Source organism: Mus musculus, chromosome 12 (assembly GCF_000001635.26).
Source record: "Mus musculus strain C57BL/6J chromosome 12, GRCm38.p6 C57BL/6J".
Lineage (NCBI taxonomy): Eukaryota > Metazoa > Chordata > Mammalia > Rodentia > Muridae > Mus > Mus musculus.
In genome coordinates this window covers 13439898-13457086 of record NC_000078.6, presented here as the reverse complement: position 1 = coordinate 13457086, position 17189 = coordinate 13439898, and the positions used below count along the sequence as shown (strand labels likewise).

Below are 17189 nucleotides of genomic sequence, written 5' to 3'. Positions count from 1 at the left end.
TCCCCATTTGGTGGAACTATTTGGAAAGAAGGAGGTGTGGCCCTGTCCGTGGAGGTGTGTCACTCAGGTGGGTTTGAGCTTTCAAGAGTTCATGCCCTCCTCAGTGCCTCCTGCTTGCAGCTTGAGACTTGAGCGCTCAGCTGTTCCTGCCTTCACTCTGACATCAGGGTTCTAACCCTCTGGGACCATAAGCCCAATTACACACTTTCTTTTATAAGTTGCCTTTGTCACTGCCTTTTGTCACAACAAGAAAAAAGAGACTGCCGGGCGTGGTGGCGCACACCTTTAATCCCAGCACTTGGGAGGCAGAGGCAGGTGGATTTCTGAGTTTGAGGCCAGCCTGGTCTACAAAGTGAGTTCCAAGATAGCCAGGGCTATACAGAGAAACCCTGTCTCAAAAAACCAAAAAAAAAAAAAAGAAAGAAAGAAATTAATATCTAACCAAAGCAACTCGAGGGAGGAAAGGTTTGTTCCCATATAATCTCAAAGGACCCATCCAGCACAGCAGGGAGGAGGCGCACTGGCTGCAACTGCTCTGGATGTGGGGTGGTGGATTGCAGTGGAGTTTATTCCCAACTAGAAAGGTCAAAACATAAGGAACTTGGGCCATAACAAGAAGGAGGTACTGCTGTCAGGCCTTGCCCAGTTGGCCACTTTTGCTACATTAGTCAGTGCCAAAGTTTCCAAGGCGTTCAGTGTCAGTTCCTGAGTCAGGTGTCAATGTGTGGGCTGTGCCACATCAAGGCATTAGTATATTCCTTACATTCAAGTACTTCATTCTCAGTCCATACCATGACTCATTGATATGCATCTATTTGAATTTTTTCACATCCTTGGGAATTGCTTCCAGGGACTTGCATATGGTTAACCTTTGCTACAATCCCTGGTGCTCTTTGTTTCACATAAAAATATCTGAGGGAAAAAAAAAAGCCAGGCATGGTGGCGCACGCCTTTAATCCCAGCACTCGGGGGGGCAGAGGCAGGCGGATTTCTGAGTTCGAGGCCAGCCTGGTCTACAAGTGAGTTCCAGGACAGCCAGAGCTACACTGAGAAACCCTGTCTCAAAAATCAAAAAAAGGCACATTTGCCGGTCCCGGTTTGTAACGTGCAGCGATCATGGCCAGCCATCTGGAACTCAACAACGGCACCAAGATGCCCACCCTGGGCCTGGGCACCTGGAAGTCCCCTCCTGGCCAGGTGACTGAGGCCGTGAAGGTTGCTATTGACTTGGGGTACCGCCACATTGACTGCGCCCAGGTGTACCAGAATGAGAAGGAGGTGGGAGTGGCCCTCCAGGAGAAGCTCAAGGAGCAGGTGGTGAAGCGGCAGGATCTCTTCATTGTCAGCAAGCTGTGGTGCACGTTCCATGACAAGAGCATGGTGAAAGGAGCCTTCCAGAAGACACTGAGCGACCTGCAGCTGGACTACCTGGATCTCTACCTTATTCACTGGCCAACGGGGTTCAAGCCTGGGCCCGACTATTTCCCACTGGATGCCTCAGGGAACGTGATACCTAGTGACACCGATTTTGTGGACACTTGGACGGCTATGGAACAACTAGTGAATGAAGGTTTGGTGAAAACAATCGGTGTCTCCAACTTCAACCCTCTTCAGATTGAGAGGATCTTGAACAAACCTGGCTTAAAATATAAGCCTGCGGTGAACCAGATCGAGTGCCACCCGTACCTAACTCAGGAGAAGCTGATTGAATACTGCCACAGCAAAGGCATCGTGGTGACAGCATACAGTCCCCTTGGTTCTCCTGACAGGCCCTGGGCCAAGCCTGAAGACCCGTCTCTCCTGGAGGATCCCAGGATCAAAGCAATTGCAGCCAAGTACAATAAAACTACAGCCCAGGTGCTGATCCGGTTCCCCATTCAGAGGAACTTGGTAGTGATCCCCAAGTCTGTGACACCAGTGCGCATTGCTGAGAACTTGAAGGTCTTTGACTTTGAGCTGAGCAGCGAGGACATGGCCACTCTACTCAGCTACAACAGGAACTGGAGGGTGTGCGCCTTGATGAGCTGTGCCAAACACAAGGATTACCCCTTCCACGCCGAAGTCTGAAGCTGTGGCGAGCGGATCCCTGCTCCTCCTCAAGTGGCTTGCACCTGTTCTTTCTGCCTCATCTGCCCTTGCAAGTGTCCTGTGTCTCTGCACTAGGTGGCACCTTGCAAACCAGATGGTGAGAGTTAGTTAGTTTGACATAGAGTCTGGAGGGCAGTACCAGTAGCCAAGGTGTTTCTTCCAGCCTTCCTTGGTCTTTCTTCTTACCCACCTGGAGGACTTTAACACAAGTACCCTTTCCAACCAAAGAGAAGCAAGCTTTAGAGTCCAAGCCGTGCCACTAACACTTAAATGTGAGTGCTTAGAACTGTAATCCTTTGGGTCAGACTTCTCCTTGCCTCAAATAAAAACTGCTTTTGTGAAAAAAAAAAAAAAATCTGAGGTTTTAAAACAAAATTAGACTAACTTTATGCAAAATTACTAATCAAAATTGTAGACAATAGAAGTGACAACCAAGAAACAAAGTTAAAGTCCTCAAATGAATACCTCAAACTTAGTGGGTGTAAGAGCACAATGCTATTTCTTAGCCAAGCACTCCTGAGATACCTAAAACACAGCTAGGAGCAATCCATCCTCTACAAAGGCTGTCCTAGGAAGATAAGCCTGCGCTGTTGGTGGGGCACCTTTTCCATTTAAATAAAAAAATGAAGATGAGAGCAATAGTTGTCACAAGTACAGTGTTTGTCACATACTTTAAGAGTCTGATGTGTTTAGAATGATTATGACAGCTAGAATTTTGACACACCTATGAAATTATTCCTTAAGAGTCTGCCTTGGCCCAGGGGAGGAGAATCTTGCTTCAGCTACCACAGATGAAATCACTTCCCTGGACTGTGGTCCTGGATGTAAAAATAAAGAAAACTAACAGCATGTACGCATTCTTATCTCTAACTGTAAATGCAATATGAGTTGTTGCTGCAAGCTCCTACTGCAAACTCCTGCTGCAAGTTCCCACGGCCTTGATATTTCTCCCATGACGGTCTGCACAGACTTTGAACTGTGAGCTAAAGATAAACTTTTTATCCCTTAAGTAACTTTTGTCCATATTTTAACACAAGAACAGGAAAAGAAAGTAAGACATCTACTATACTAATTTAGAGAACCAGCATCAGGGAGCTATGTGGGATATGACTTTAAAAAAAATAATTCTACGTTTTAGTCTTTCCTAAGTACTAAGGTACAATCATCTTTGAAAGGAAAAGGACAGAGAATCAGGATTCACCATCCATATTAGACAATCTGCCTCTTCATACTACCCAGGAAGCAACTAAGTTTCACAGGAAAGGTCATCGCTGTCTTCTAGGAAGTGTTCGCACACAAGGAAAGGGGGTTATTTTAACTATTACAGAACAGCTGTAGGTTGACCCATGACTAGAGTAGAAACTGTAAGGACTCACCCTGTAAAGAGGATGGCACTTGTCCCTGAAACATGGAGCCAATCGGGCATAGATCTGCAGGCTGTAGTAGTAGGCTGCCAGCTGGAGAGACAGTGCCGAATGAGCCTGCTTCTCGAAGCACTTGTTAGCATCCAACACCTAGGAAGAAGTATCACAGAATCGACTGAGCTAAGGCAAATGGTGAAACCATAGACACAACCACATGGTGACTGGCCTAAAACTATAGACTACACTTCCTCACATCAACTTGTGTCCATGGTAACATGCAGAGGAAATGCTTTCCCAAGCATAAGGTAGACTGTAGTGTAAAAGCAGATTGAAAGATGAACACCAAAGATACATTATAGAGGAGAGACTCTGGATACTGGCTAGGCCCTTCTAGTACCTAGGAATTATAAGCAAAAGAAGACACATACAATACATAATTTCACTGACAATGACCCTCAGGAGAGAAATTTGCTTATTTAAGTTTTTTGTTGATAAGTAAGCTTACCTGAGGTAAGGCAAGGAGATAAGCAAGAGCCAATGTCATGTCATTCGGCAAAGCATCACTTGCTAGTTGCAAGAGAACTGAATATACAGGGGACAAAAACAAAAACTGTATTACTAAGGGTAGAACTTGCCATTGTTATTTTGTTAAATAGCCATGCTGTTAAAATTCTTTCTAAATATTTATGTTTGTACACATGGAGATGAGCTGTTCTCAGCCTTTCTCAGAGGCTGCATTCTGCAGAGGGCAGCGTTAAGTGGAAGATACACAGGGCTGAGAAAGAGAGGTGAGTGCTCAGCAGTGCAGAAGACATATATAACAAGCTGCCCCACGCCTACCTGACAGGTGCAGGGACCACCAGGAAGAGAAGACTCTCAGAGCCAGGAGTCGATGCTGTCCTTCCTGAGAAACACTGCCTTCAGCAGCTGAGAGTTGCTGGGGGAGGGGCAATCACTATTGCTCAAGAGCTGTGGGCACCATTAGCATTTGCCATGCTCTTTTCACCAAAAGAGCTCACAGCCATTACAGAAAGGAAACACTAACTGGACTTAGTGCAGTACAAAAGAAAAAAAAATGATGGAGAGTGCCTGTTCAGGGAGCTATATGGGAATTTGAGATGGAAATGGGTAGTACATATGGTTATTGTATATGGTATATGGCTATATGTATATGGTATTGCATAATATTCTTAACAATAAAGAAACTATAAAAATTACAGGGCATTCTTTGTTAAAAGTATCATGCTTTAGCCTTTAATGATTCCAATGGATAAATAGCTTCAGATGCTTTAACTGTTCATGAAAATCTACTTGACATTGACTTAACACAGACCATATAAAACTGTTAAACAGTAACCTCCCCACAACCGGGAAAGGTTGAAGTGTTTTACTAACACTTGAGGAAATCCTGTCAGAGCAGTTCTTAGAAAGCTCAAGCATAAAGACAACCAAGATAGAGCCTCAGAACAGAGTCTTTTTAAAGACTAGGGCCATGCTGCAAACTCATGTCTATCAAGAATGGCTAACTGGGGTGATTGCATGAACACCCTAACACGAGTGCAGTGGAACAGTTTTAGAAGGGACTTCAGAGATGGCTCAGTGGTGGCTGCTCTTCCACAGAACCCAGGTTCAATTCCCAGAACCTACATGGCAATGCAATCACCCACAATGCCAGGTCCAGGGAATCCAAAACCTTCTTCTGGTCTCGGAAAGCACCAGGCACATACATGGTGCACAGACATTCATGCACTCACACCAACTGATAAAAACACAATTTAAAAATTAAAAACATATAGTGGGGAACTACAAACTTTTACAACCAAGCTGGAAATCAATCTGGCACTTCCTTGGGAAATTAGAAATAGTTACCTGAAGACCCAGCTATACCACTCCTAGGCATATATCCAAAAGATGTTCCACCAAATTACAAAGACACATGCTCCACTCTGCTCATAGCAGCTTTATTTGTAATACTTAGAAACTGGAAACAACACAGATGTCCCTCAACAGAAAATGTGGTTCATTTACACAATGGAGTAATACTCCACTATTGAAAATGAGGACATCATTAAATTTGCAGACAAATAGATAAAACCAGAAAATATCATCTTAAGTGAGGGAACTCAGACTCAAAAGGACACGCATGGTATGTACTCACTAATAAGTGGGTATTAACCATGAAGTACAGAATACCTATGATATATCACAGACCCAAAGAAGGTAAACAAGAAGGAAGGCCCAAGTGAGGATGCTTCAGTCTCACTCACAAGGGAACAAAATAGACATGGATGGCAGAAGAAGGGAGGGACTTTGGTGGGAGACAGAAAGGGGGAATGGGGTGAGAGGATCAGGTAATGGGGAGAGACAAGAGAGAGTCCCAAAAGGCAAGGAGAATGAATGGAAATCTGCAGTTGCTGGGGTTGGGGGAGCGGATCTCTAGAAAGTTGCAGGGACCTGCGATGGGGGAGACTCTCAGGACTCAATGCAGGTGACCTTAGCTGACATGCCTAACAGTGGGACATGTAATCTGAAAAGGCTACCTTCTGTAGCCAGGGAGGACCCATAGTCATGAGATAAGGACACCAACCCACCCACAAAACTTTCAACTCAAAATTTGACCTGTCTAAAAGAAATAAAGGAACAAACTTGAATCAGAGACTGAAGGAATGGCCAACCAATAACCAGCCCCACCTTAGATCCATCCCATGGGCAAGCACCAATCCCTGACATTATTAATGGTATGTTGTTATGCTTACAGACAAGAATATAACAACATAACTGTCCTCTAAGAGGCTCTACCCAGCGGTTGACTGAGACAGATGCAGATACCCAGAGCCAAGCATGAGGACCCTTATGAAAGAGTTGGAGGAAGGATTAAAGGCCCTGAAGAGGATAGGAACCACACAGGCAGACCAACAGTGTCAACTAACCTAGACCCCTGAGAGCTCCCGGAGACTAAGCCACCAACCAAAAAGCATGGGCTTGACCTTCTGGTACATATGTACCCGAGGGCTGTCTTGTCCTACCTCAGTGGGAAAGGATTACAAAATCTTAGAGAGTTGATGCACCAGGGTGGGAGGATACCCAGTGGGTACCCACCCTCTCAGAGGCAAAGAGAAGGGGGGAGGGAAGGAGGGACTTGAGAGGGGGAACTATGATGGGGCAGGATTTGGGATCTTAATTAAAAATAATAAAATAAAATGAAATAAAATGAAATAAAAACATAGGTTTGTAATTTAGGGAAACATTCTGTTATTATAATAAGGATGATTTTGTTCTTTCCAAGAACAACCCTCCAACTCATGATGCACAAAAGCAAAGCAGTCATCAGCTTTACTCATGTATTACAATTCTCTAGCCATTAACAACTTAACTTGTCCACAAAAACTGCTACAAGCCACAACCTGCCACTGTCAGAACTTCAATAAGACAGTCCATGGGCGGTCAGCTCTAGGTCCACGCACAATCTGTTTCCATAAGGATGTCATTTATTTACTTGTGGCCTTAGTGAAATGCCTTGTGATCATATACACTTGAATTCATATTATCAAAAGCTTTACTCGATCCCACCATTGAGGTATTTGCACCTCACAACTGTTGCTGATTTCTCTACTACAGCACTCAATTGGTACCAACCTGGCTGTCCATCAACAGACAAATGCCTAATGAGAATGTGGTATATATACGATGGAATGCTATGCAGCTGTAAAGAAAAATAAAATCAGAAAGTTTGCAGGAAAACGGAAGGATTTTAGAATTATTAAGCAATGTCACACATAGAAAAATCTGCATGTTGTCTTTCATTTGTGAAATCTAGCATGTACATGTGAATACTGAATAACAGGAAGAAAATAAGGGTAACTTCTAGGGAATAAGGATGGACTGAATGCAGGCAATGGACACAAGTTATGAAGGAAGACACAAAGCTGCTTTTTGCTAGCTCTATTATGCATTTTCTATTGTTTGTGGTGGGAGACTGCATACACATCTATTCCACAGCAAAAGTTAAAAACCCAGTGAGAGGCTCTCGAGCCTCTGTGCAAAAGGATGACTAACTGCAGAGAAGCTTTTGGACCTTGTTAATTTCAGCGTGTGTGTGTGTGTGTGTGTGTGTGTGTGTGTGTGTGTGTGTGTGTGTTGTGTGTGTGTGTGTTGTGTGTGTGTGTGTGTGTGTGTGGTGTGTGTGTGTGTGTGTGTGTGTGTGTGTGTGTGTGTGTGTGTGGTGTGTGTGTGTTAGTGAGAGAGAGAGAGAGAGTTTGTGAAACTTTGAAATAAAGTTTTTTAAAATAAAAACATACTAAAATTCAAGAAAATTGTGTGATTAATCCAAAGGAAATAAAATTTGATTCTAGAAACACTCTGCAGGATCACCACAGGAGTCTTGCTCTACTTGGACAAATACTGAAGTTATTGCTATAATCTGAGCTTAAATGATGGTTGGAATAATGAGGTACAGCCTGTAAGTGCCAAAGGTGCCCTAGAGTTTACATTTTCCTGTGGTGATTCATGGGGGAAAATACTGAGCTTTCGCTTCTGTGCTTCTTGCAAAGTGTTTCTGTAAAAAGAGTTCCACCCCAATGTGTTTTGCAACACTCAGGAGCCAAAGGAGCCACAGTCAGGCCTCCAGAGAAACCATATACTTCTAAAAGGGTTTCTAGCCGACAGATACTCATCTCACAACCCATTTCCAAACCCATCCCTTCAATCATTATCAAGAGAAACTTTCTCTAACTAGACATTCCCTATATTAAGAAGCAAAGTCTTTGACATTCAGGTATCAATGAATTAGGACACGAGCAAACAAAACATTTTCCCTGAAGAAATAATTTTAAAGTACAATATAAAAAGCCCAAATCACCTCTTTGCCAACAACTTGAGGAACAAGACAGAAGAACCAGATGATGAATGTGTCCTGGAAGACTTCAAGCTCAAGGATGGACTACAGCGCAAGCTCTCTGCCACAGACACCGGAAAACTACAGAAGAGCTCGTGCAAAGCGCAGGCTGCCCCAGGGCCTGGACTACTTAAGAAACTTTAACTGTACATCACACACACACACACACACACACACACACACACACACACACGTCAGTAACGGGACTGAATTTCCCAGGTGGCTCTCTCAAGAGAGCTCAAGTTCTGACCCCTATCAGCCTCACATTGTCTACCATTCACTATCTGTCCACCAGTCCTTGGGGAACCTTATCTTAAAGGAATAATAAAAAAAAAAAAAAAAAAAATTCAGCCCCGCACACAGTGAGAACTGTTTCCAGCTAATGTTATTTCTTGAAGTCTTTTCAAATATGATCTTTAATTGAAACCTGACCTACTTGATTTCCACTTCTACTCCATTTATTTTTCAGATCGTCTCACATCTTTTTCTGAACGCACTCATCTTTTCCTGGATATCCCTCAGGAGTGTCTCCCTCACGTGTGTGGCTTTGCTGCAGTGAGTGCTGGACCTTCATTTCCCAGAGCTGTGCTGGACCAAGCTCACCTGAGAAATTACACCCCACTCCTGACAATCTTCTCATCACATCTTTATTATAGCATCAACTCGACTTTCCCTTCATTTACTGTGCATTTTGCTGTTTCCACAAAATGAAGCCCCACCAAGGCATGAACGCTTGTTACCACAGGGAACGTTCCTGAGACGGTGCTTACAATGTAGAAGATTCCTCACAGCAAACATAGGGCACCAGTAGAAAAACAAAGGCAGTTAGAATAAATAGCCTCCAGCAGACATCTCTGAAGGGAAAATCTTCACTGGATTCAGAAATTCCAGAAGGCGTATTTTAAAAATGCAAATCCCAAAGTGTTACTAACATTCCTGAACTTATATGTGTATATGTATGTATATATCTATGTATGCATGTATTGCATAACACATACATAGTTTATGCAAAAAAAAATAATAGGAAATAGGTCTATTTCATGCACAAAAATCACACTTGAAGTATTGTTTAAGGGCTATTTTTGCACAGCAGTGAGTCGTCACTGTGGACACAAGTGTTTGGTCCAAAGCACCAGCACCTGCAGACAGCAGCTACACAGGCTGATGATGTGTTCTTTTGTCTGTCTGTACAAAGCCATGACACTGTGGAGTCCTTATGTATCCTCCCAGAGCCAGCCAATGCTGACTGAGTATGGTCAACAACTTGCCTGTGAGCATAGCTCTGGCATGTAAACCAAACCCAGACTCTACTCGGAACCAATTTCTCTGACATGGTTGTTATATACCGTCCAACAATTATCTGTTTTAATCACTCCAGGACCTGTTACTATATATGAGGGTCTAAGTCAATAGTCTCAGGCTATTCATTCTACCCAAAGTTAACCTTGCCCATGCCTACCTCCCGTACTATGAAAACATAAATAAAGGCCTTTATACAAGCTTTCCCTGACCCTCCAGCCACTGCTGACCACCAAGTGCTTTCACCCTTGTTTTAGGGATCTGTAGCAACCACTTTGTTCATGACTGTCATTTTCATATCTATGTGTTAAAGAAACCTAAAATCCTAGGTATAACTTAGAACTAGGCAAGATGTAGAACTAAATAATGAAATGTTAGAACAGGAAGGGAGTCGTCTTTAGAGTTAGACAGCCCAGAGAAAAAGATCAGGTCCTCCTGATTTGAGTTTCAGCCTAGATAAAGCTTCTGACTTTAGGAGTTGTGCTGTACATTATGTAGGACACCTTCGCCCATACATCCTGGGACTGGCCAGTAACCAAAGACATTAATGAATGTGCTGCAGAGCATTTCACAGTCTCACTACAGAGGATAAGCACAGACCGTAATAGCCTTCTGTCAGCTTAGTTCAGGCTTACATGGCAAACAAGTTACAAAAAGCCCTTTGGTTCTCAGAACATCTTGGATTTGGGGTCTGAGCATATGGGGCTCCTAAGGGAAAAGCAAGTGAGGCAAAGCAGGTAGTCAGAGTGGTCTCCAGCACACAGTGCTCAGTGGCGCCCCTCCTCTCTCAGTACCTGGCTTGAAGTGCCTTTTTTCAGTAAGGACTTGTTTCAATTTTCCCCTGAATATTGAAGGATAGGAAGTCCTTCCTGTAATAGGTATTACAGTGGTAAAAGAAGCTATTACTTCCATTTGATATAATTATTAGTGAATTAGTAATTGCATTTAAGGATGAAGAGCAATTTCACTCAGAAGGAAGTGCACACTCAGCCATCCATGCCTGATTAAGGGAGTGTGTGCGGCCAGGCTGTGTGTGCTGCTGTCTATCACTCCTACACAGCACTCAGCAGTCAGATCAGTCAGTCACCTCTCAGCTTCCCTGTGCAAGACAGCAATGCTTTCCATTTATCTGCAACGGAGAGTTCAGAGTTCCAGTGCATCCTTTTCCTGTGTGCCTTATGCCTACACCCAAGCCATGGACATCAAGGCAAAAATATTCTTCCTTTGGCAACTAGCCATTCTAACCTCCAACAATGAAAGTTACATTTTCTTACTTGGGCTGAGTGTGTGGGGACTGTTATTTGTGCTTTCAGACACCATTCACACATCCTGACATTCAAATGTGGCCTGTGCTCATGGGATTCCTTAATGTAACAAGAATAAAATTCACTAAAACAAAACTGTCTATCATTCTTAATGTATCCGCTTTAATGGGATATATATTGGACAGATGTTTTGCAAGAAGTAACACTCCTCTGAAAATAGGTAATGTTATCTCAAACCTTATAAACATAGGCCCAAGTCCAAAAAGCAGTTGTGTGTACAGACAGGAAACCGGAAATTGAAATGAGATAGTTAGCATCAGTGCAAGTCAGGCTGCTGACATCACATGCTATCACAGGCAATGGACTGCCCACTCTGCTTACTAATGTGTGTCACTAACCTCTGCAGGGCAGATACTGAGTAACATTACAAGATGGAGCAACACACAACTATAATTTTCTTTGCTGTTGTTAAGTGGCCATAAGTGGCCTGTGTTTCTCAAGTCCTTTGCTCTCTGCATTCCTGGTGCCAGGACTGCTTTAAGTGCTGGGACAGTTTGCTCACACTTGAATGTCTTGGCCTGTTTTACTCACTAGGTTTTTAACATGTATTTCATCTGCCCAAGAAAAATGGAATATGTCCATATTTGTCACCTTGCACAAAGCTCAAGTCCAAATGGATCAAGGAACTCAACATAAAACCAGATACACTGAATCTAAGAGAAGAGAAAGTGAGAAAGAGCCTTGAACTCATTGGCACAGGGAAACCTGTAAAAGGACTAGCAGTCTCAGTTAATCTGGACTCTCTCAAACACTGGACCACCAAACAGGTAGCATACAGCAGCTGATATGAGGCCCCCAACACACGTACAGTAGAGGACTGCTGGGTGTGTGTTCATTCAGAGATGATGCACCTAACCCAAAGAGACTGGAGGCTCCAGAGAGTTCAGAGGTCAGGTGGGGTGGGTGGTGGGGACATCCACATGGAGAAAGGAGGTGGAGAGGAGGTATGGTATGAAGGTGGAATAAAATATGGAGTGTAAAAGAATTATTAAATAATTAAAAACAAATAAATAAATATATCAATCTGAGTATTGGTTACCTTTCCCCACAGAAGTTTCTTTCTCGGAGAGTTATGTAAGCCTGATGCCCAAGCACTTAGCCAGCTGGGCTCCCAACCACTAAGGCACTTCAGTACCAGAATTACCACAGATGTCCAGGAACCACTGTCATTACAGGCCCAAGTAGAAAAGATCACATCTCTTCCCTAACAACCACACGGCTGCTAGTATTGCACACCACTGTTCTCCCTCAGAAGGTCATACCTCATTAATCACTCCACCCCAGTCCAGGGCCTCCTCTAACAGACCAGCCACTACAGTAAATTGATAGGACTGAAAAGCGAGAACTTCATATCCACCCTGCTCATCAAAACTTTCTTGCAGCTCTTACTGAGAACCAAGAATTGCTGCAAAGGGCCAGTCAAGCACAGCACAAAAGAAGCACCTTAGCCTTGGAGTCAACATGGAACCAATTTCAGAGGAGAGAATAAACGAACTGATAAAGGGGCCCACAAAATTCCATGCTAGCTGAAGAAAATGAGTCCCAGGAACTTTACAACATAATTTAACATATATGTATTTTTTAAAACTGCCCTATTTTAGCAATGTATATGAGTTTAATTTGCAATGCTAGTCTGCAAATCGGATGCGACGTGTTTTCCCAAAGAAGTTATATATCCAAACTCAGACCATCTGTGCCGCACCTCTGAACGGCACTCCATGATGAATTCCATCCAGAACTAAACAGAGAGCAAAGCCACCCAACTGATTGGAAATCATTAGCCATTAAATCATTCACTCATCTAAGTTAATAAATAATAAATTAAAATTTCCAGTTGGTTTTCCTGAAAACTTTTTGTCAACTTTATTAAAAAATTCTAAAATGTCAAATCATCTGGGGAAGCTAAATTTGTTATAATCTACATCAGAACTCATCAAGAGTCAAATTCCTATCACACTTTTACATTTAATTTTAAATTTAGTTACTATCATTCTTTAGTTATGCTGAGTCTCTGGAAATTATCTCCTGTTATAAAACTATTATGCATAGCTTTTCTATATGTTACTGTTATCCAAAAACACCATATTTGCTAGTATAAAACATGTTTCACAAAAGATAAATCCAAATAAAAGAGTTTATTATTAAAACCATCTCTATATCGAATGTTCACAGCAAATTAATGGCATACATAAAATATCCTTTCTTAGCCATGAAGTAATACTGGACATTAAAAAATCTCTGAAACATTTAAATATGAAAAAATATATATCAGGAAACAGAACTAATGCTCTGTGCCCCAAAATCCTACAGCCTCTACCAAGAGCATACGTATGTACATTGAGAAACAGAGAGCACACTCTAGACCTGCTGACAGAAGAACCATGATATCCAAACCCCCCTTCCTCATCGTATAGAGAAATAACCACTTTGCATGTCCCAAACATCACCCTGTAACTTCTGGCAGAAGTGTCAGTAGATGTAATAGCTAGGGAATGAGCTTCAGGTTCAACAGGACAGATGGAAAAGATGTAGGTGGCTTCCATGTGCTGCCAGGAACAAGGGTCCCGAGCACAAACATGGCAGAGTTTGAAGATAGGAAATAGGGGAGTTGGGATGAACTAATGTAAGAAAAACTACACACAAACTTAACTACAATTTTATAATCAAACAGGCCCAAATCTAAAGATTCTAAAAGAACTGGTCTCCAATTTGAAAGCTTCAGAATTTCTTAAACATTGTTAAGTAATATGAAATCAATAAAGAGAAATATAGAAATGGGTTCTTAGGGGGAAAAGGTGAAATCACAATTAGATGGACAAGTGCAAGGTAGAAGCCAGATGAACAGATCAGGAGATGTCTAAGCACAAGTAGTGTATAAATGGTACCCCACTGGGACATCATTAAGAATCCCCATTCCAGGGAAAAAATACCTATGCTATTAATCCCCATCAAACATATAGACACACACAGACACAGACACAGACACAGACACAGACACAGACACACACACACACACACACACACACACACACACACACACACACACTTTATAGACTGGGAACCTGAAACAATAAATAACAATAATGTGCTTAAACTGCCTACAGCTTTCAGTGAGAGTCCACTGGAGATGCTGAATGTGGTAGCACAAAGACCTTCAGCACCCACTCTCACACCACTGCCTCACTGCCTGTCCCTTTGTTCAAATGAACAGACAGGGCAGACTTGGTACTCACATAGACAAGTACTATCTGACACTCATCTTACCAAGTGCAACCAAACATTAAAGAAAATATATTCCCTACGCTGAGTATCTAGTTTAGGGGATTTAAAAAAATGGTCCTCCTAAGTATACTCTCCCCAAGTTTTACTGCACCCAGCCAAGAGCTCTGCTAACCTGGATGGCTCAGGACAAGCTTCTTGGTAGCTAGCAGTGGCTAGTCCTTTGCAACTGAGGCTATGGTAGGATGCTAAGAAGCTTTGCCTTCATCTCCACCTTTCCTTCTCACTAATGGGCTAGAATGAAACAGATAGCTGGAGCTCTAGCAGCCTTTGAACCTTGAGAAACGTTGCTCACATAGGGAAGGAGAACAGAGGCTACTGAACAAACACCAAGGGACGGTGAGATTGCCCAGTCCTCATGAACCCAGAGTCATTCTTAAGAACTCACTGGGTGGGAAGAAGAACTGATTCACAAGTTGCCCTTTCACACACACACACAATTTAAAATAAATTTTTTAAAATGCTTAGAAATTCCAAAAGAAATATGAACCTAAAAAGAAGTGGAAGATGAACGATAAGTAAGCTGTCTTTAGTAAACTCACATGTTTCTTTCTTTTCCAAACACTTCTACCTGAAAAAATATGTCACTATGTAAAAAACTGTGTTAGGTCAACCACAGCGCTCCATTGAAAGAACGGAAATAAACACTGAGAGGGGACACCATTCACTATGACAATTAGCAACTTGGAGAGAGTAATTGCATGTTATCCTTTTAAATGTGTATTCAGAAAACAAACATTTAAAGTAAGAGTTCAATAAATAGTTTTGACAAATGGATAGATGCCATTAGATAATTCAAAATTACTGAAAATTAAATTTCTCCAAACTCTCCACATTCATTGCTCTTCAAACAGAACCTATGCCCTGCTGAAAGATCACAGCCTGACTTACCTTCCGTGGTTGGAAACACTTGTGTCTGAGCCTCTGTCAGCTTTCCAGTTCTCAGCAACACTTCAGCAAAGCTTTCCACAGGGACCTGCTGATAGGTGGCATGGGTCACTTCAGATGACACAAAAGCAGCACTGTCACTTAGAAAACATAATTGTGGAGTTCTATGGCTTCTGGTGAGTTGGATAACTGTTTCTCACAGATGCACATAGTTTTATTTAGCATTTCAGTGAATTTTCATCTTGATCTATATGAAGCAAATCCTAGAATCAACATAGTAAGAGCCAAGCCCAAGGTGTACTTCAGGAAAGGTTTCATTTCTCCCTGTGCAGTTAATTAACCCTATCTTCTTAAGTATACTGTACTTACCTCGGTGACAAAGGGATTAGCGATGACTGACTCATAAAAAGGGTGACATCCTTGTCTTTCTAGGTCATCATTGGCTACAATTCCAATTCGATATGCTCTACCAAATTCCTGCCCCTAAGAAGAAGAACATGAAGAAAACTGGATTAAAAGAGAGACCAAGGAGAGGCGGAAGGGAGAAGAGGAACGACTGGAAATGAGGATGCTGATTCCAGAAGCAGGTGATCAGTGTGTTTTGTACATCTAGGACAAAGGGACATCAATGCCTAGGAGCAGATGTAAGAATAGCAGCTGCAGCCTATAGGCAACACTTCAATGGTCCCTGCAACCTCTTGACTTTCTTGGCCATGCTGATACCAATAAATCAGAAATAATGGGGCCATCAGTATTACATAGAATGAGTTTCCTACAGCACAGTTAGAGCAACCATCCTAAGATGTCACTTGGTGTGGCTCTGAATAAGACAAGAGCCACAACACAGAATGATACTCAGCACATTAAATGTTAACACCAATAATAGTGTCCCTCTGCCAACCATGCAGACTTCATAATGCATGCCTATGTACCTCCCTCCCACTGAAAGGGTCTCCTCAAGGTTGGCTGCTTGCTGACATCTGATTATTTCTCCAGGTCTGCCTCGTGTCCATATGTTCAAGTCTTACCAAACCACAGCATGGTCTGATTGTCACTAGCTGGAACCCTTCACTATTATCTTCCATCCAAACATGCTTAGGTATTATTATCATTCCTGATTAGCAAGCACCTATTGCCCTGCCCCAATCATTAGACTTCTCTGCTCGCCTCAAATAGCTGTAAAAACTCCTCATAGGGAAAGTTAAGTAAAAAATATTCTTGCTAAGACTACAGCAGACATTTTGGCAGGCAGAGTCCAGGAAACAATGAAACTGTTTAATAAGATGATATATTAATAGCAATGTTGAACACTTTAACACATAAGCCTTCAAAAAAAGTAACAAAAAAAATCCACCAGGTGAATAAAACAAAACTATGGCAATCATATTCTAGTGTGACACATGGAGAGAAAGAAAAAGAGGAGGGGGGGAGAAAGAGAAGAGAGAGGAATGGGGGGGGGGAGAGAAAGAGGGAGGGAGGGAGGGAGGGAGGGCGAGAGTGAGAGCGAGAGCGAGAGAGAGAGAGAGAGAGAGAGAGAGAGAGAGAGAGAGAGAAAGAGAGAGGTCTACATGGCCATATGATGTGGCCTGCATCTCAGAAACTGGTACCTCCTTTACCATCCATACAGATCTCTGTCCCTACAGCTCCTCTTTCCAGAATGATCCTCATGTAGACCAAGTGTTTAAAAAACTTGCCTCAAATAGCATCAACTACTTCCTCTTCCTTCATGATATCACATTTTAAAGGACTAGTATTCCCCACCTAAAGAGCTAACTAGAGACCTGTCTCTGCATCCACCTAAGATCACTGCCTTTCCATGCAGGACTTACACAATCTTTGGCAGTTCCTCAGAAAATTGGACATAGTACTACCAGAAGATCCAGCAATACCTCTCCTGGGCATATACCCAGAAGATGTTCCAACATGTACTAAGGACACATGCTCTACTATGTTCATAGCAGCCTTATTTATAACAGCTAGAAACTGGAAAGAACCCAGATGTCCCTCAACAGAAGAATGGATACAGAAAATGCGGTACATTTACACAATGGA

The 17189-nt window shown here is 42.5% G+C and overlaps 1 protein-coding gene and 1 pseudogene across 7 annotated transcripts in view; one reads left to right on the top strand and one right to left on the bottom strand.

The window, feature by feature from the left end:
* The window catches only part of Nbas (neuroblastoma amplified sequence), a 368280-nt gene that overhangs the window by 180294 nt on the left and 170797 nt on the right, over window positions 1-17189 (bottom strand). For 5 of the 7 annotated variants that reach the window (XR_003950086.1, XM_011243895.2, XM_006515215.2 and 2 more), the window contains exons 37-40: window positions 15507-15620; window positions 15141-15228; window positions 3958-4034; window positions 3465-3602 (exon numbers count right to left, since the gene is read on the bottom strand). Coding sequence is in view for 6 of the 7 variants with exons in the window: in XM_011243895.2 (XP_011242197.1) it covers window positions 3465-3602; window positions 3958-4034; window positions 15141-15228; window positions 15507-15620 (417 nt within the window). In the remaining variant the exon portion in view is untranslated. The remainder of the gene's footprint in view (window positions 1-3464; window positions 3603-3957; window positions 4035-15140; window positions 15229-15506; window positions 15621-17189) is intronic. The other 2 variants (XM_006515217.2, NM_027706.1) reach the window with 1 other exon arrangement.
* On the top strand, window positions 1079-2430 carry Gm6736 (predicted gene 6736; annotated as a pseudogene).